Source organism: Palaemon carinicauda, chromosome 16, assembly GCF_036898095.1.
Source record: "Palaemon carinicauda isolate YSFRI2023 chromosome 16, ASM3689809v2, whole genome shotgun sequence".
Taxonomy (NCBI): Eukaryota; Metazoa; Arthropoda; class Malacostraca; order Decapoda; family Palaemonidae; genus Palaemon; species Palaemon carinicauda.
The window spans coordinates 5026475-5048708 of record NC_090740.1 but is presented as its reverse complement, the minus strand read 5'-3'; the positions used below and the strand labels follow the sequence as shown (position 1 = coordinate 5048708).

Sequence of the window (22234 nt, the reverse complement as noted above, 5' to 3'; positions counted from 1 at the left end):
AATTTGTGCTTAACCCTTTTACCCCCAAAGGACGTACTGGTACGTTTCACAAAAGCCATCCCTTTACCCCCATGGATGTACCGGTAGGTCCTTGCAAAAAAATGCTATAAAAAAAAAATTTCATATTTTTTTATAATTTTTTGAGAAAATTCAGGCATTTTCCAAGAGAATGAGACCAACCTGACCTCTCTCTGACAAAAATCAAGAGCAATTTAAAAAAAAATATACTGCAAAATGTGCTGGGAAAAAAATAACCCCCTGGGGGTTAATGGTTGGAAATTTCCAAATAGCCTGGGGGTAAAAGGGTTAATAATAATAATGATCCACATCCCAAATTTGTGCTTAAGTATAAAATTTAAATTCAGGTAGAAAGAAGTCTTCAAAACTTAATGTAGCAGCAAGAAACTGGATCTTTGAAATACTGTAATCAAAACCACTATTGACACTTTTCAATCCTTTAGTCATCATACACAATCTTTGAATTATCATACGCAATAATTCGGTACAAAATAGGGCGTAATTAAAATAAAATACAGGACCAAAAATTTTAGTTGCCTACAACTTGAGAAAAGTTTAAAGTTCCTATAGACAAAATTTACAGCAATACAGTATTATTAGTTTCAATGACAATAAAAGCCTTTCATGCAAGGCCTCAAGGTTAGATAACCAGCAAAAGCTTTAACTGTACAACTGTTATAATAAGTTCCTACCATTAAATTATCAAAATATTTTTCACATACTGTACACCTACAGACAAATTGAAATTCCAAAAACTACACCAGTCCTTAAGTTGGTTAACCAGCTAAAGGCTTTACAACTTTTTTCACATTATCTAAAAATTACTCAACATTTTTTTCCACATTTCTAGCCACAAGTACCAAAACTACACCAGTCTCTGAAATCTAACAGGAAGTTACACGTAAGCTTGTATAAAAGTTTTTTTTTGTGGGAGACTAACGACGTTTCCGATCACCGTCTCCTCTCCCCTTTCTGAGTTCGCTTTTTCTCCTTCTCCTTCCTCTCTTCGTCTTTAGACTTCTGCTTGGCTCTGTAAATTAAGGATTTCATTGAGGCTGCTGTTATTTCATTCAACCAATATAATGACAAATTCATAAAACTTATAAGAAGGTCCTTAACTTGCAAACATTCGGAGATACAAAACACAAATTCAACTTGCAAACATTCAGAGTTACAAAACACAAATTCAACTTGCAAACATTCGGAGTTACAAAACACAAATTCAACTTGCAAACATTCGGAGTTACAAAACACAAATTCAACTTGCAAACATTCGGAGTTACAAAACACAAATTCAACTTGCAAACATTGGGATACAAAACACAAATTCAACTTGCAAACATTCGGAGTTACAAAACACAAATTCAACTTGCAAACATTGGGAGATACAAAACACAAATTCAACTTGCAAACATTCGGAGTTACAAAACACAAATTCAACTTGCAAACATTCGGAGTTACAAAACACAAATTCAACTTGCAAACATTGGGAGATACAAAACACAAATTCAACTTGCAAACATTCGGAGTTACAAAACACAAATTCAACTTGCAAACATTGGGAGATACAAAACACAAATTCAACTTGCAAACATTGGGATACAAAACACAAATTCAACTTGCAAACATTGGGATACAAAACACAAATTCAACTTGCAACCATTCGGAGATACAAAACACAAATTCAACTTGCAACAATTCGGAGATACAAGACACAAATTCAACTTGCAACCATTCGGAGATACAAAACACAAATTCAACTTGCAAACATTCAGATACAAAACACAAGTCCAACTTGCAACCATTCGGAGATACAAAACACAAATTCAACTTGCAACCATTCGGAGATACAAAACACAAATTCAACTTGCAACCATTCGGAGATACAAAACACAAATTCAACTTGCAAACATTCAGATACAAAACACAAATCCAACTTGCAACCATTCGGAGATACAAAACACAAATCCAACTTGCAACCATTCGGAGATACAAAACACAAATTCAACTTGCAACCATTCGGAGATACAAAACACAAATTCAACTTGCAAACATTCAGATACAAAACACAAATCCAACTTGCAAACATTCGGAGATACAAAACACAAATCCAACTTGCAACCATTCGGAGATACAAAACACAAATTCAACTTGCAAACATTGGGATACAAAACACAAATTCAACTTGCAAACATTCAGATACAAAACACAAATCCAACTTGCAACCATTCGGAGATACAAAACACAAATTCAACTTGCAACCATTCGGAGATACAAAACACAAATTCAACTTGCAAACATTCAGATACAAAACACAAATCCAACTTGCAACCATTCGGAGATACAAAACACAAATTCAACTTGCAACCATTCGGAGATACAAAACACAAATTCAACTTGCAACCATTCGGAGATACAAAACACAAATTCAACTTGCAAACATTCAGATACAAAACACAAATCCAACTTGCAACCATTCGGAGATACAAAACACAAATTCAACTTGCAACCATTCGGAGATACAAAACACAAATTCAACTTGCAAACATTCAGATACAAAACACAAATCCAACTTGCAACCATTCGGAGATACAAAACACAAATTCAACTTGCAACCATTCGGAGATACAAAACACAAATTCAACTTGCAACCATTCGGAGATACAAAACACAAATTCAACTTGCAAACATTCAGATACAAAACACAAATCCAACTTGCAACCATTCGGAGATACAAAACACAAATTCAATTTGCAACAATTCGGAGATACAAAACACAAATTCAACTTGCAAACATTCAGATACAAAACACAAATCCAACTTGCAACCATTCGGAGATACAAAACACAAATTCAACTTGCAACCATTCGGAGATACAAAACACAAATTCAACTTGCAAACATTCAGATACAAAACACAAATCCAACTTGCAACCATTCGGAGATACAAAACACAAATTCAATTTGCAACAATTCGGAGATACAAAACACAAATTCAATTTGCAACAATTCGGAGATACAAAACACAAATTCAACTTGCAAACATTCAGATACAAAACACAAATCCAACTTGCAACCATTCGGAGATACAAAACACAAATTCAACTTGCAACCATTCGGAGATACAAAACACAAATCCAACTTGCAAACATTCGGAGTTACAAAACACAAATCCAACTTGCAACCATTCGGAGATACAAAACACAAATTCAACTTGCAACCATTCGGAGATACAAAACACAAATTCAACTTGCAACCATTCGGAGATACAAAACACAAATTCAACTTGCAAACATTCAGATACAAAACACAAATCCAACTTGCAACCATTCGGAGATACAAAACACAAATTCAATTTGCAACAATTCGGAGATACAAAACACAAATTCAACTTGCAAACATTCAGATACAAAACACAAATCCAACTTGCAAACATTCGGAGATACAAAACACAAATCCAACTTGCAACCATTCGGAGATACAAAACACAAATCCAACTTGCAAACATTCGGAGATACAAAACACAAATTCAACTTGCAACCATTCGGAGATACAAAACACAAATTCAACTTGCAAACATTCAGATACAAAACACAAATTCAACTTGCAACCATTCGGAGATACAAAACACAAATTCAACTTGCAAACATTCAGATACAAAACACAAATTCAACTTGCAACCATTCGGAGATACAAAACACAAATTCAACTTGCAAACATTCGGAGATACAAAACACAAATCCAACTTGCAAACATTCGGAGATACAAAACACAAATCCAACTTGCAACCATTCGGAGATACAAAACACAAATTCAACTTGCAAACATTCAGATACAAAACACAAATCCAACTTGCAAACATTCGGAGATACAAAACACAAATCCAACTTGCAACCATTCGGAGATACAAAACACAAATTCAACTTGCAAACATTCAGATACAAAACACAAATCCAACTTGCAACCATTCGGAGATACAAAACACAAATCCAACTTGCAAACATTCGGAGATACAAAACACAAATCCAACTTGCAACCATTCGGAGATACAAAACACAAATCCAACTTGCAACCATTCGGAGATACAAAACACAAATTCAACTTGCAAACATTCGGAGATACAAAACACAAATTCAACTTGCAACCATTCGGAGATACAAAACACAAATTCAACTTGCAAACATTCAGATACAAAACACAAATTCAACTTGCAACCATTCGGAGATACAAAACACAAATTCAACTTGCAACCATTCGGAGATACAAAACACAAATTCAACTTGCAACCATTCGGAGATACAAAACACAAATTCAACTTGCAACCATTCGGAGATACAAAACACAAATTCAAACTTGCAAACATTCAGATACAAAACACAAATTCAACTTGCAACCATTCGGAGATACAAAACACAAATTCAACTTGCAAACATTCGGAGATACAAAACACAAATTCAACTTGCAACCATTCGGAGATACAAAACACAAATTCAACTTGCAAACATTCAGATACAAAACACAAATTCAACTTGCAACCATTCGGAGATACAAAACACAAATTCAACTTGCAAACATTCAGATACAAAACACAAATTCAACTTGCAACCATTCGGAGATACAAAACACAAATTCAACTTGCAAACATTCGGAGATACAAAACACAAATCCAACTTGCAAACATTCGGAGATACAAAACACAAATCCAACTTGCAACCATTCGGAGATACAAAACACAAATTCAACTTGCAAACATTCAGATACAAAACACAAATCCAACTTGCAAACATTCGGAGATACAAAACACAAATCCAACTTGCAACCATTCGGAGATACAAAACACAAATTCAACTTGCAAACATTCAGATACAAAACACAAATCCAACTTGCAACCATTCGGAGATACAAAACACAAATCCAACTTGCAACCATTCGGAGATACAAAACACAAATCCAACTTGCAAACATTCGGAGATACAAAACACAAATCCAACTTGCAACCATTCGGAGATACAAAACACAAATTCAACTTGCAAACATTCAGATACAAAACACAAATCCAACTTGCAAACATTCGGAGATACAAAACACAAATCCAACTTGCAACCATTCGGAGATACAAAACACAAATTCAACTTGCAAACATTCAGATACAAAACACAAATCCAACTTGCAACCATTCGGAGATACAAAACACAAATCCAACTTGCAACCATTCGGAGATACAAAACACAAATTCAACTTGCAAACATTCAGATACAAAACACAAATCCAACTTGCAACCATTCGGAGATACAAAACACAAATCCAACTTGCAACCATTCGGAGATACAAAACACAAATTCAACTTGCAAACATTCGGAGATACAAAACACAAATTCAACTTGCAACCATTCGGAGATACAAAACACAAATTCAACTTGCAACAATTCGGAGATACAAGACACAAATTCAACTTGCAACCATTCGGAGATACAAAACACAAATTCAACTTGCAAACATTCAGATACAAAACACAAGTCCAACTTGCAACCATTCGGAGATACAAAACACAAATTCAACTTGCAACCATTCGGAGATACAAAACACAAATTCAACTTGCAACCATTCGGAGATACAAAACACAAATTCAACTTGCAAACATTCAGATACAAAACACAAATCCAACTTGCAACCATTCGGAGATACAAAACACAAATCCAACTTGCAACCATTCGGAGATACAAAACACAAATTCAACTTGCAACCATTCGGAGATACAAAACACAAATTCAACTTGCAAACATTCAGATACAAAACACAAATCCAACTTGCAAACATTCGGAGATACAAAACACAAATCCAACTTGCAACCATTCGGAGATACAAAACACAAATTCAACTTGCAAACATTGGGATACAAAACACAAATTCAACTTGCAAACATTCAGATACAAAACACAAATCCAACTTGCAACCATTCGGAGATACAAAACACAAATTCAACTTGCAACCATTCGGAGATACAAAACACAAATTCAACTTGCAAACATTCAGATACAAAACACAAATCCAACTTGCAACCATTCGGAGATACAAAACACAAATTCAACTTGCAACCATTCGGAGATACAAAACACAAATTCAACTTGCAACCATTCGGAGATACAAAACACAAATTCAACTTGCAAACATTCAGATACAAAACACAAATCCAACTTGCAACCATTCAGAGATACAAAACACAAATTCAACTTGCAACCATTCGGAGATACAAAACACAAATTCAACTTGCAAACATTCAGATACAAAACACAAATCCAACTTGCAACCATTCGGAGATACAAAACACAAATTCAACTTGCAACCATTCGGAGATACAAAACACAAATTCAACTTGCAACCATTCGGAGATACAAAACACAAATTCAACTTGCAAACATTCAGATACAAAACACAAATCCAACTTGCAACCATTCGGAGATACAAAACACAAATTCAATTTGCAACAATTCGGAGATACAAAACACAAATTCAACTTGCAAACATTCAGATACAAAACACAAATCCAACTTGCAACCATTCGGAGATACAAAACACAAATTCAACTTGCAACCATTCGGAGATACAAAACACAAATTCAACTTGCAAACATTCAGATACAAAACACAAATCCAACTTGCAACCATTCGGAGATACAAAACACAAATTCAATTTGCAACAATTCGGAGATACAAAACACAAATTCAATTTGCAACAATTCGGAGATACAAAACACAAATCCAACTTGCAAACATTCAGATACAAAACACAAATCCAACTTGCAACCATTCGGAGATACAAAACACAAATTCAACTTGCAACCATTCGGAGATACAAAACACAAATCCAACTTGCAAACATTCGGAGTTACAAAACACAAATCCAACTTGCAACCATTCGGAGATACAAAACACAAATTCAACTTGCAACCATTCGGAGATACAAAACACAAATTCAACTTGCAACCATTCGGAGATACAAAACACAAATTCAACTTGCAAACATTCAGATACAAAACACAAATCCAACTTGCAACCATTCGGAGATACAAAACACAAATTCAATTTGCAACAATTCGGAGATACAAAACACAAATTCAACTTGCAAACATTCAGATACAAAACACAAATCCAACTTGCAAACATTCGGAGATACAAAACACAAATCCAACTTGCAACCATTCGGAGATACAAAACACAAATCCAACTTGCAAACATTCGGAGATACAAAACACAAATTCAACTTGCAACCATTCGGAGATACAAAACACAAATTCAACTTGCAAACATTCAGATACAAAACACAAATTCAACTTGCAACCATTCGGAGATACAAAACACAAATTCAACTTGCAAACATTCAGATACAAAACACAAATTCAACTTGCAACCATTCGGAGATACAAAACACAAATTCAACTTGCAAACATTCGGAGATACAAAACACAAATCCAACTTGCAAACATTCGGAGATACAAAACACAAATCCAACTTGCAACCATTCGGAGATACAAAACACAAATTCAACTTGCAAACATTCAGATACAAAACACAAATCCAACTTGCAAACATTCGGAGATACAAAACACAAATCCAACTTGCAACCATTCGGAGATACAAAACACAAATTCAACTTGCAAACATTCAGATACAAAACACAAATCCAACTTGCAACCATTCGGAGATACAAAACACAAATCCAACTTGCAAACATTCGGAGATACAAAACACAAATCCAACTTGCAACCATTCGGAGATACAAAACACAAATCCAACTTGCAACCATTCGGAGATACAAAACACAAATTCAACTTGCAAACATTCGGAGATACAAAACACAAATTCAACTTGCAACCATTCGGAGATACAAAACACAAATTCAACTTGCAAACATTCAGATACAAAACACAAATTCAACTTGCAACCATTCGGAGATACAAAACACAAATTCAACTTGCAACCATTCGGAGATACAAAACACAAATTCAACTTGCAACCATTCGGAGATACAAAACACAAATTCAACTTGCAACCATTCGGAGATACAAAACACAAATTCAAACTTGCAAACATTCAGATACAAAACACAAATTCAACTTGCAACCATTCGGAGATACAAAACACAAATTCAACTTGCAAACATTCGGAGATACAAAACACAAATTCAACTTGCAACCATTCGGAGATACAAAACACAAATTCAACTTGCAAACATTCAGATACAAAACACAAATTCAACTTGCAACCATTCGGAGATACAAAACACAAATTCAACTTGCAAACATTCAGATACAAAACACAAATTCAACTTGCAACCATTCGGAGATACAAAACACAAATTCAACTTGCAAACATTCGGAGATACAAAACACAAATCCAACTTGCAAACATTCGGAGATACAAAACACAAATCCAACTTGCAACCATTCGGAGATACAAAACACAAATTCAACTTGCAAACATTCAGATACAAAACACAAATCCAACTTGCAAACATTCGGAGATACAAAACACAAATCCAACTTGCAACCATTCGGAGATACAAAACACAAATTCAACTTGCAAACATTCAGATACAAAACACAAATCCAACTTGCAACCATTCGGAGATACAAAACACAAATCCAACTTGCAACCATTCGGAGATACAAAACACAAATCCAACTTGCAAACATTCGGAGATACAAAACACAAATCCAACTTGCAACCATTCGGAGATACAAAACACAAATTCAACTTGCAAACATTCAGATACAAAACACAAATCCAACTTGCAAACATTCGGAGATACAAAACACAAATCCAACTTGCAACCATTCGGAGATACAAAACACAAATTCAACTTGCAAACATTCAGATACAAAACACAAATCCAACTTGCAACCATTCGGAGATACAAAACACAAATCCAACTTGCAACCATTCGGAGATACAAAACACAAATTCAACTTGCAAACATTCAGATACAAAACACAAATCCAACTTGCAACCATTCGGAGATACAAAACACAAATCCAACTTGCAACCATTCGGAGATACAAAACACAAATTCAACTTGCAAACATTCGGAGATACAAAACACAAATTCAACTTGCAACCATTCGGAGATACAAAACACAAATTCAACTTGCAACCATTCAGATACAAAACACAAATTCAACTTGCAACCATTCGGAGATACAAAACACAAATTCAACTTGCAAACATTCAGATACAAAACACAAATTCAACTTGCAACCATTCGGAGATACAAAACACAAATTCAACTTGCAAACATTCGGAGATACAAAACACAAATCCAACTTGCAAACATTCGGAGATACAAAACACAAATCCAACTTGCAACCATTCGGAGATACAAAACACAAATTCAACTTGCAAACATTCAGATACAAAACACAAATCCAACTTGCAACCATTCGGAGATACAAAACACAAATCCAACTTGCAAACATTCGGAGATACAAAACACAAATTCAACTTGCAACCATTCGGAGATACAAAACACAAATTCAACTTGCAACCATTCGGAGATACAAAACACAAATTCAACTTGCAACCATTCGGAGATACAAAACACAAATTCAACTTGCAAACATTCAGATACAAAACACAAATCCAACTTGCAACCATTCGGATACAAAACACAAATTCAATTTGCAACAATTCGGAGATACAAAACACAAATTCAACTTGCAAACATTCAGGTACAAAACACAAATCCAACTTGCAACCATTCGGAGATACAAAACACAAATCCAACTTGCAAACATTCGGAGATACAAAACACAAATCCAACTTGCAACCATTCGGAGATACAAAACACAAATTCAACTTGCAAACATTCAGATACAAAACACAAATCCAACTTGCAACCATTCGGAGATACAAAACACAAATCCAACTTGCAAACATTCGGAGATACAAAACACAAATTCAACTTGCAACCATTCGGAGATACAAAACACAAATCCAACTTGCAAACATTCAGATACAAAACACAAATCCAACTTGCAAACATTCAGATACAAAACACAAATCCAACTTGCAAACATTCAGATACAAAACACAAATCCAACTTGCAACCATTCGGAGATACAAAACACAAAATCAACTTGCAAACATTCAGAGATACAAAACACAAAATCAACTTGCAACCATTCGGAGATACAAAACACAAATTCAACTTGCAACCATTCGGAGATACAAAACACAAATTCAACTTGCAACCATTCGGAGATACAAAACACAAATTCAACTTGCAAACATTCAGATACAAAACACAAATCCAACTTGCAACCATTCGGATACAAAACACAAATTCAATTTGCAACAATTCGGAGATACAAAACACAAATTCAACTTGCAAACATTCAGATACAAAACACAAATTCAACTTGCAACCATTCGGAGATACAAAACACAAAATCAACTTGCAAACATTCAGAGATACAAAACACAAAATCAACTTGCAACCATTCGGAGATACAAAACACAAATTCAACTTGCAACCATTCGGAGATACAAAACACAAATTCAACTTGCAACCATTCGGAGATACAAAACACAAATTCAACTTGCAAACATTCAGATACAAAACACAAATCCAACTTGCAACCATTCGGATACAAAACACAAATTCAATTTGCAACAATTCGGAGATACAAAACACAAATTCAACTTGCAAACATTCAGGTACAAAACACAAATCCAACTTGCAACCATTCGGAGATACAAAACACAAATCCAACTTGCAAACATTCGGAGATACAAAACACAAATCCAACTTGCAACCATTCGGAGATACAAAACACAAATTCAACTTGCAAACATTCAGATACAAAACACAAATCCAACTTGCAACCATTCGGAGATACAAAACACAAATCCAACTTGCAAACATTCGGAGATACAAAACACAAATTCAACTTGCAACCATTCGGAGATACAAAACACAAATCCAACTTGCAAACATTCAGATACAAAACACAAATCCAACTTGCAAACATTCAGATACAAAACACAAATCCAACTTGCAAACATTCAGATACAAAACACAAATCCAACTTGCAACCATTCGGAGATACAAAACACAAAATCAACTTGCAAACATTCAGAGATACAAAACACAAAATCAACTTGCAACCATTCGGAGATTCAACTTACAAAAATTCAAAGATACAAACACAAATCCAACTAAAATCATAAACTTCAGATATTTTTATTGAAAGTTCATAATGAAACAATATTATATAATTAAATGCAGTAAGATGACATTTGCAATGTGAAATGAGAGTATTTCTTGACCTTTGCAGCTGAAAATTATGAGCATGCGAGTTAGGTGAAGCCAAATTTAACAAAATTTGACTTGCAAAGTTTCTTGGAACCCATCAAGTTTATAAGTTGAGGACTTATACGTATAAACATACAGGCCATTCAACTATGCTTTACCTGTCCTCTTTGTCCTTTTCCTTCTTACGCTGCGCTTCTTCTTTGTCTTTGTCTCTTCTTTCTCGTTCCGCCCTCACCACATCTGTTGCGTTCGTATTCTTTAAACAGAAGCCACCGCCTCCACTATCGCCCTCTTCTTCGTCATCCGTTACCTCGCCATCGGACACCTGACGAGATAACCCAAATTACAATATGAGGAAGAAAAATAATAAATTGAATAAATACACCATTATTAATCTCCAACACATCAGTGCGAAGCCAATACACGAAAGACAGAGGTGATGCGAATAGTACTGTCATTTCAACAAAAAGAAGAATTTTAAAGAATTATAGACTATTGGTTGTGTCAGAAGAACTATAGACTATTGGTTGTAACTTAAATGCTTTGTCAAACAGAAACCAGTACTTATAGTACTACTATATTACAGAATTAGCTAATGTAAATCCAATGATGATCCAATTTTAAGTCGTCTTTAAAGATTTTTTAAATCAATATTAAAATAATCATATTAATCAAAGCAAAATACCAAAATGATTTACTTTCAATAAACACTGTAGACACCTACCTGTGCGTATTGGGCTAGAATGGCACTCTTTAGTTTTGCTTGTTCTTTTGATATAGTTTTTGTTTGAGTAACACACTGGGCCTGTTCTTCCATTATTTTCGCAATTTTCGCATCGAGTTCATCCTGCAAAAAACTTTTAAAGTTAATTTACATGAAAAAAATTTTTGAATATCAAACAAACATTTACCTTCCTGTGCAACTTTAACCCTTTTACCCTCAAAGGACGTACTGGTACGTCCTTGCAAAAAAATGCTATAGAAATTTTTTTTTTCATATTTTTGATAATTTTTTGAGAAAATTCAGGCATTTTCCAAGAGAATGAGACCAACCTGACCTCTCTATGACAAAAAATAAGGCTGTTAGAGCAATTTAAAAAAAATATACTGCAAAATGTGCTGGGAAAAAAATAACCCCCTGGGGGTTAAGGGTTGGAAATTTCCAAATAGCCTGGGGGTAAAAGGGTTAATACGATACAGGGTTTTACTGAACATTTTAGTATTCCTATATGAAATCACAATCCATATAATACTGTACTGTATATAGTAATGCCCCAAGGCTTAATCTATACAAATACAAATATAGGATTTTGATGAAGAAAAAACATATTCTTGGGGAGGTGCTATGTGGTCTCCAAGTATTTTCCTGAGAAAGACTAAAACAGGAAATCCAATATGACAAACATCAAAGAAATAGGCTTCCCTGTTTTAGGGCAGATTTATCATGTGAGAAACACTCGGGCACACTATTCTATCTTCTTTCTCTTCCTCTTCATAGATTTTATATGAATATTTATTATAGTGTTGTTACTGTTCTTAAAATATTTTATTTCAATTGTTAATTACTTCTCTTATTTCCTTGCCTCACTGGGCTATTTTCCATGTTGGAGTCCCTGCTTTTCCAACTAGGGTTGTAGTTTAACAAGAAGTAATAATAATGATAATAACAATAAGGGCGATGTTCGAGTTCAGGCGAAACACAGCACCTCTAATGCTGAAATTCGTCTGCTATAAGCAACGTCATTATTGTGGCATCACTTCATAGAAAAGAACCATCAACCCAGTTGGAGAAAACTCTCAATTCCCAAGTGATAAACAATTGCTATACTCCACTGCATGAGGCTAGGGAAGAGGTAGGGTCATGGAGATCAAATATCTCAAAAATAGGGGTTTCTTTCGTCAAAATCACATTTTTAAAGTACAGTAATTTATAATTTTCCTAGCCATACAAGCCCGAGTCCTTTAATTAGGAAGATTGATTCAGCACAGAAAGGAGTTAGTTATTAAAGTTAAATAACTACTACTAGTGTTAAATAACTACTAATGGTGTCAGGGTACTTGTGGATATACTCCCACATGTAAAAGGCCGCAAAGGTGATCTCCCTTTTCTTAGGCACCAGCCTATGACACTTGGCACACACATGTTTTTCATAAATGGAAGAGTGAGGCCAATACCCCTGACTTCGTGAGCTCTGGTCCTAGCTGGGACCTCAACCCTCTCATCAATAGAGGAGTAAGCTCTAAGGATTGTCTCACAAGGCCAATGTGTCCCTTGACCTTGACACCTCTTTCTTGGACCTGCCAGTGTTAACAAAAAGCTCCTGATACTCAGGTCTGAGGTGTCGGGTCCTTTCCAGATAGCACTGCAGAGTCCTCATTTCCTCTCAATCACCACCTGACACCTTCCAAAGAGAGGGGATGGAGAAGGACTAGAACCTGGGGTCATACACTGCCGGGTTCTGGGTTTTGGCCACGAAGTCGGGTACAAAACTAAAGGAAACCTTACATCCCTCGCCAATGCTAAAGCTAGCACAAAGACAGTCTCGCAAGCCACATCCCTGTCTGACGACCTCATCAAAGGCTCAAACAGGGTAATGCATAAGAACCTGGAAGACTAAAGTTACGTCCCAGTAGAAGATTTAGCTCTAGATGTTGCTAGGGCTTGCAAGTTTTCCTGTCAACGAAATACTCTAAATACAGTACCTAGAGATGGCCACAGTGTTCTTAGGACGTCATTATCTGTAAATTTCAGGTTTCCTGAAAGAAAGTGAATACTGTACCTTCTTCTATATGGTTATAGTGCATCCTCCTCCTTCGACTTCCCCTCGGAGGAGGGAGTAAAAGCATTAGAAGACCCTGAAGGAAAAGAATCCAACTTGAACTTCTTCCTACCCCTCTGGCCGTACTAGACCCACTGGTAGGACAACCACACTGTACATTCCTCTCAGGGTGATGAATGCAAGTAGTCATGACCTACCAAGAAGGGCACAAAGAATGAGGATCTGTGGTAGTCAAGCTCCTAAAGATTCTATACCTACAGCCAGGAACATGTGCTTCCCCATTTGCCAGACACACCAATCTGCAAGTAAAACGGAAAAATTACGAAAAAGCAAAGTGTGATAGCACTTGAGTACACATGTATTACTCAGCTGCTGAAATCAAAGTGGTTACTTAGTGTGTTGGCTGGGCTAGTATCTGCCTATAGCTTGTTGAAAATCTCAATGGTTAAGTTTCAGGCGTCACTGATATCCTATTAAAGGACGAATGTTTGTATTCGTGTAGGAACAAAATATAATTGATGGGTAGGCACTAAAATATAATTTGTTTCAAAACACAGGACTGCCTGTCTAAAACAACAGCTACTTACCCTGCTCTTATTGTTTTCTGGAACCTTTTCTTCTTCAATCAGGGTCCATTTTTTCAATATGTCTTGACAAAGCTCATCAATTCCACTTTCCTGGAAAAAAAGGATGAAAGTAATAATATATAATTTTTCAAAGAGATCAGAATGTCACCGACAATAAATAAACAATCTTTTGTTAAAGTGGAATAAACTTCTCTACTGGAATCAAGGCTAATCTTGGCTAATTCAAACTACTTACTAGGCTGATTTGGACAATTGTCTAGGCTAATTTGGACCATTTGCTCACCTGTTTCGAACCTTAGTTTTGGATGATTTGTATTCATACAAATGTCATTTGATATAAGTAAACGAAAAACCCAACAACAACAAATTCCAAAAAAAAACAAGAATGAGTTGGCTCCAAGACATTGTATATTTTGTACGACAAAACAAAGAGAGTTTGGTTAGGTGCAAAACATGATACATAGATGAAACTTGTAAAATTTCCTTGTACTGTACCAAATAAGGTCTATTCATTGTTTTATCAAAACTGATGATTGTATGAAACAGATTCCCCTTTGTTTTGTAATATCTGGCAAACACTTTAAAGCATTCTCAATGCTATCTTGACTTTTTACCAGCACCTTCTAAAATATAGTCATTTGTGCTTGACTTTGAGGCAGGCTTGTGCAAGGCTCTGAGAACGGCATTTAATGGCACCGTAATTCACAGATTGTGCTTCCCATTTTGCTCAAGCACTGTCACGAAAAGTACAGGAACTAGGGCTTCAAATCTTGTTCTGTACTGTGAGATAGTGTGTAGGGGCTTCAAATCTTGTTCTGTACTGTGAGATAGTGTGTAGGGGCTTCAAATCTTGTTCTGTACTGTGAGATAAGTGTGTAGGGGCTTCAAATCTTGTTCTGTACTGTGAGATAGTGTGTAGGGGCTTCAAATCTTGTTCTGTACTGTGAGATAGTGTGTAGGGGCTTCAAATCTTGTTCTGTACTGTGAGATAGTGTGTAGGGGCTTCAAATCTTGTTCTGTACTGTGAGATAGTGTGTAGGGGCTTCAAATCTTGGTCTGTACTGTGAGATAGTGTGTAGGGGCTTCAAATCTTGTTCTGTACTGTGAAATAGTGTGTAGGGGCTTCAAATCTTGTTCTGTACTGTGAGATAGTGTGTAGGGGCTTCAAATCTTGTTCTGTACTGTGAGATAGTGTGTAGGGGCTTCAAATCTTGTTCTGTACTGTGAGATAGTTTGTAGGGGCTTCAAATCTTGTTCTGTACTGTGAGATAGTGTGTAGGGGCTTCAAATCTTGTTCTGTACTGTGAGATAGTGTGTAGGGGCTTCAAATCTTGTTCTGTACTGTGAGATAGTGTGTAGGGGCTTCAAATCTTGTTCTGTACTGTGAGATAGTGTGTAGGGGCTTCAAATCTTGTTCTGTACTGTGAGATAGTGTGTAGGGGCTTCAAATCTTGTTCTGTACTGTGAGATAGTGTGTAGGGGCTTCAAATCTTGTTCTGTACTGTGAGATAGTGTGTAGGGGCTTCAAATCTTGTTCTGTACTGCGAGATAGTGTGTAGGGGCTTCAAATCTTGTTCTGTACTGCGAGATAGTGTGTACAAACTAATAAAAAAGGTCCTTGCTTTACCATTTTTGCCCCATGGGGAATCGTTTGATGAACTTTCAGGCATCACCATCATCTTCTCCTACGCCTGTTAACACAAAGGGCCTCAGTTAGATTTTGCCAGTCATCTCTATCTTGAGCTTTTAAATCAATACTTCTCTATCCATCATCATCTACTTCACAATGTAGGGGTCACTTGCCTTGGTTAGATAGGCAATGCACATCACAAGGAACTGGCTATCCTTTGATGAATTTAGCCAATGTATCCTCTATGGATTTAGTCTGTCTGAGGAAAGTGAAAATTACTTTCAGACAAGGAGGGAGTAATTGGGCCAGTTAGGGAGTCTATGGATTATGTTGACAAAACGTGGTCGCAGAGTCAGGGGTGGAAAATGGAGAACTGGTCGTGTTTTGGCGCAGTATTAGGACAAACAATGATGTGGAGGGGTGGTATCATAAGCTGAATGAAAAGACCATAAAAGGTAACCACGCATTTTAATCACTTATATCTTTACTATACTTAACCCTTTTACCCCCAAAGGACATACTGGTAAGTTTCACAAAACTCATCCCTTTACCCCCATGGACGTACCGGTACGTCCTTCCAAAAAATTGCTATTTAAATTTTTTTTTTTTGCATAATTTTGATAATTTTTTTTGAGAAACTTCAGGCATTTTCCAAGAGAATGAGACCAACCTGACCTCTCTATGACAAAAATTAAGACTGTTAGAGCAATTAAAAAAATATATATATACTGCAAAATGTGCTTGAAAAAAAAAAATAACCCCTGGGTGTTAAGGGTTGGAAGTTTCCAAATAGCCTGGGGGTAAAAGGGTTAAAGGCAAAGGAAATAGCAAATCAGATGAAGCTACTTAAGGAGTGCAAATTAAAGAAACATCAGAGAAAGCAGGTCAAGGAACTACAATGGCGTGTCATTTAACTGTGGTTGGGCTATAATGAAAGGAAAATAACTGGCCAGCTACTGAAGAGATTTGTACATATACAGTATATGTACCAGTGTAAATCAATGGGGGTATTTAAGGTGAATTTGGGTTAATTTTGGCTATATTTTTTAGCTTTGTTTAAATGAACTATTTAAAAAATTTGAGCATTAGGTAATTGTACAAAATAAATGGTCCTAGAAACGAGAGAAGATTAGATTTCCAATAGACATTGGATTTCAAAGATTAAAACAATATTACATTTACAGTATGCCAATACATATTAGATCCAAATCAGCCAATCATACGAAGGTCAACATAAGCCTGGATAAAGGTCCAAATCAGCCAATCATACAAAGGTCAACATAAGCCTGGATAAAGGTCCAAATCAGCCAATCATACAAAGGTCAACATAAGCCTGGATAAAGGTCCAAATCAGCCAATCATACAAAGGTCAACATAAGCCTGGATAAAGGTCCAAATCAGCCAATCATACAAAGGTCAACATAAGCCTGGATAAAGGTCCAAATCAGCCAATCATACAAAGGTCAACATAAGCCTGGATAAAGGTCCAAATCAGCCAATCATACAAAGGTCAACATAAGCCTGGATAAAGGTCCAAATCAGCCAATCATACAAAGGTCAACATAAGCCTGGATAAAGGTCCAAATCAGCCAATCATACAAAGGTCAACATAAGCCTGGATAAAGGTCCAAATCAGCCAATCATACAAAGGTCAACATAAGCCTGAATAAAGGTCCAAATCAGCCAATCATACAAAGGTCAACATAAGCCTGGATAAAGGTCCAAATCAGCCAATCATACAAAGGTCAAAATAAGCCTGGATAAAGGTCCAAATCAGCCAATCATACAAAGGTCAACATAAGCCTGGATAAAGGTCCAAATCAGCCAATCATACAAAGGTCAACATAAGCCTGGATAAAGGTCCAAATCAGCCAATCATACAAAGGTCAACATAAGCCTGGATAAAGGTCCAAATCAGCCAATCATACAAAGGTCAACATAAGCCTGGATAAAGGTCCAAATCAGCCAATCATACAAAGGTCAACATAAGCCTGGATAAAGGTCCAAATCAGCCAATCATACAAAGGTCAAAATAAGCCTGGATAAAGGTCCAAATCAGCCAATCATACAAAGGTCAAAATAAGCCTGGATAAAGGTCCAAATCAGCCAATCATACGAAGGTCCAAATGAGCCTGTTAGCATCTCTACCATGGAGTGAGAAATGGTAGGAGTAACTTATAAAACTTATATCAATCGGTCACCCGGGACTAATTGTCCAATAGGAGAAAAGGATGGGCAGCGGCTTTGCTCTCTTCTGACCGGTAGTGTGTATAAAGTCGGGTGACTGATTGCATGCTTATCCTTTTGGAAAACTTAAAAAAACTGTCAGGATATTCCTGATAGCATTAGTGTGACTGATTGATCTTAACAGTATATTTCATTAAGTCTTAGTCGATACCTAACTTTCACCTTCAGTGGTAAGCCACTGCTTTAATTGTAATCCTACAGCAGAACAAGCCTACTTCGGCCATTTAATTTTTTCAAACTTCAACCTTCAATATCATTCCCTATGTACTATGCACCCACCAAATTCGGATAGGATTTTTTACATACCTCAATATGTAATGAGTAAGAGCAAAGGAGCCTATGGTAGATCTGTTTACATAAGCAACGGAGGGGAAATACGATCCAATAGGAAAGGATGGTATCCTAGGTTGGGTTAGGTAAGATCATGGTCTTAATATTTCTACTACCATTATGATAGTGCGCGAGTCAGGAATTAAAATTAAAGAACATTATACAGAGGAGCATGTTGTTCAATATATAATACCATTGAGATGGCGCATAAGTAAGGAATCAGTAAAATTAATGCACATTATATACAGGATCACGAGGTTTCAATATCTATTACCGTTGTGATAGTGCGCAAAGTAACGAATTATTAAAATTAATGCCTATTATATAGGTCCTTCTTTAGCCTGTATCTGCACCATTTCACTTGACCTACTGTAGACACCAATGACTTTAATCCACACAAAATACTTTAGTGAAGTCTACCTTGTACAAGATTTTATTGTTGTGTATTCTTAAATTTTGATAATCCTAAAGCACATAGTCCTTGTTAATTGTCAAATCTACACTATCAAACGCTCATAAAAGAAGAAAAGCTTCCATTTTTCCTTAAAAGACTTTAATTATCGGTTCTTCTACGGTAATGTTCAAGTGATTTTACAATCTGGAAGCTCATGCCTAGTAATTTTGCATTACCCTTACGACAGGGATAATCTAATACATAAATTAAAAGCTATATATGCTTCCTGAACCTTATATGGATTACATGAAGCAAAGAAAGGACAATGACAATAAATATAAGACCTAAAATTATCAAGGACAAATTTACTTTTCGCATCCTGCACATAGTCCCAAACGATACAAAGACAGAGAGTTTCCGCTTTCTCCCTACCGTTATCTCCGTAAGAATTCCTTGAAGAGCTTCCATTTTTTCGTCATCGTTCTCCTCGCTCTCTAATATACCTTTTATGTAGGGACTAAAGACCTCGTCATCTGTGTTCAATCCCACTAAGGTGTCCTTCAACCAGGTATCGAAATCGCATGGTAGAGCTTCCGCCATGTCTTGTTTTGATCTAGAAGGAAGAAGCCATACTCTGAAAATCCAAGCGTAAGATTTAGTAATGTTTTAGTTTATTTTTTTTAGATTAAATCTATTTTATTTTATTTAAGTTTTAAATAGTTTTAAAAAAATTTTATATATAATTTTATACTTTTATTAATGAGATATAATGAGTGCGAATATTTTTATCCTCTGAAAATCCAAGCGTAAGATTTAGTAATGTTTTTAGTTTATTTTTTTTTTAGATTAAATCTATTATTTTTATTTTATTTAGGTTTTAAATAGTTTTAAAATAATTTTATATATAATTTTATACTTTTATTAATGAGATATAATGAGTGCGAATATTTTTATCCTCTGAAAATCCAAGCGTAAGATTTAGTAATGTTTTAGTTTATTTTTTTAGATTATATCTATTAATTCTATTTTATTTAGGTTTTAAATAGTTTTAAGATAATTTTATATATAATTTTATACTTTTATTAATGAAATATGATAAGTGCGAACCAAGCGTAAGATTTAGTAATGTTTTTAGTTTATTTTTTTTAGATTAAATCTATTATTTTTATTTTATTTAGGTTTTAAATAGTTTTAGAATAATTTTATATATAATTCTAGACTTTTATTAATGCAATATAATAAGTGCGAATATTTTTATCCTCTGAAAATCCAAGCGTAAGATTTAGTAATGTTTTTAGTTTATTTTTTTTTAGATTAAATCCATTATTTTTATTTTATTTAGGTTTTAAATAGTTTTAAAATAATTTTATATATAATTTTATACTTTTATTAATGAAATATAATAAGTGCGAATATTTTTATCCTCTGAAAATCCAAGCGTAAGATTTAGTAATGTTTTTAGTTTATTTTTTTTTAGATTAAATCCATTATTTTTATTTTATTTAGGTTTTAAATAGTTTTAAAATAATTTTATATATAATTTTATACTTTTATTAATGAAATATAATGAGTGCGAATATTTTTATCCTCTGAAAATCCAAGCGTAAGATTTAGTAATGTTTTTAGTTTATTTTTTTTAGATTAAATCTATTATTTTTATTTTATTTAGGTTTTAAACAGTTTTAAAATAATTTTATATATAATTTTATACTTTTATTAATGAAATATAATAAGTGCGAATATTTTTATCCAATAATTCCACTCCCTAAGATTGTTTCAAAGTATGAATTCTTACGCTTTATCTAGATGCCTCTGGAACAATTCATTATTTTATATATCAAAATTATCCATCATATTTCCAGCCTATCTCACAGCCATTATATAAAGATACTTTATCTTGTAAATGTTTATATCCAAGGGAAGATAATTCCATTTAGACCCTATTTTTAGTTGCCGGGTTTCTAGACCAACAAGTAATTTGCCATAAAATATTGTTTCTTAAATTGCTGTCAGCATAATTTCAGTAACAATTGCATCTAATGGATATTAAATTCTATTTGTAAGTTCTCTTTGTAATGCAAATATTCTCATTCAAAGGCAAATTTGTCAAGTAATTTACTTATTCAATATTTTCTTTTCTATCCAGAACAGTAGTCCATTATTGTGAAGAGACATAGTCTTTGTAACGGCGACCCTGTGTGAATTTTCTTTGTTGACTTTTCACTTTTTGCAGCGTTTTAGACTTCGTTTAATATTTCTTTTATGGCTTTCAACAATTTGTAAATAATATTTATATATTTTAATATTTTTCTCATTTTATATTTCAAATAGTTGCAGGATTTTTATTACGTCTTCTTTCTTTTGTGAGCGTTTTTTATGGTATTTAGTTTTTTTGTAGTCTATTAAGTGCATCAAATCTTTCTCATCGAAATTTCTTCTTCATTTTTCACATAATTTGTATTTTACATCAGCATTTTCACATTTCTTCCTCCACTGCAAATCTACTGTGTACTTTTTTCACTGAATCCTGGTTCCTGGTTACTCGTTGTCCTTTCCACAACACTATGATTATGGGTACACTACCAGGAGCGTGGGTCTGCAGAAAGTGTATTGTTAATAGTTATCTCTTATACAGACAGCAAAATAGCATACTTTTACTTCTAACTTCCAAAATCCGTCTTAATATAGCGATCAACTTCTTTAGTTGCTGTTTCTAACTTCCCTAATTCTATGCCATTGCTTCTAAATTTTAGAAATTCCTTACAGCTAAACATATGCTCAGTTGTATCATCTGCCTGAACTAAAACAATACACAAAGCCTAATCTTGTCGTTCCTGTTTCTATCATTTTCTTTGAATTCTCTCATATTCAATTTTGTTTTCATAATTATTACAGCTTCCTTGGTGTTAAGTTCTGCTATGGAATATCATCTGCTATTA

General features: G+C 34.8%; 1 protein-coding gene across 2 annotated transcripts; it reads right to left on the bottom strand.

Moving 5' to 3' along the window:
* Nucleotides 1–446: 446 nt before the first annotated feature.
* On the bottom strand, nt 447–19921 carry LOC137654899 (coiled-coil domain-containing protein 43). Of its 2 annotated transcripts, XM_068388814.1 has the most exons (5): nt 19728–19921; nt 14695–14784; nt 12052–12174; nt 11486–11652; nt 447–1048 (listed from the first exon to the last, which is right to left on the bottom strand). In XM_068388814.1, exons 1-5 carry the CDS (start codon nt 19893–19895, stop codon nt 970–972), a joined length of 627 nt encoding a protein of 208 aa, XP_068244915.1. In that variant the 5' UTR covers nt 19896–19921; the 3' UTR covers nt 447–969. The 2 variants fall into 2 exon arrangements, with proteins under 2 accessions (XP_068244915.1, XP_068244916.1); XM_068388815.1 differs by lacking the exon at nt 447–1048 and having other exon boundaries at nt 11482–11652.
* Between the last annotated feature and the right edge of the window lie 2313 nt (nt 19922–22234).

Bases quoted from the DNA above. Each gene is read 5' to 3' on its own strand.
- LOC137654899 (XM_068388814.1), bottom strand. From the start codon at position 19,895: ATGGCGGAAGCTCTACCATGCGATTTCGATACCTGGTTGAAGGACACC. The intron at 14,785-19,727 runs GTAGGGAGAAAG...CTTTTTTTCCAG, and splicing joins GAATTCTTACGGAGATAACG to GAAAGTGGAATTGATGAGCT. The intron at 12,175-14,694 runs GTAAGTAGCTGT...AGTTTTTTGCAG, and splicing joins CAGAAAACAATAAGAGCAGG to GATGAACTCGATGCGAAAAT.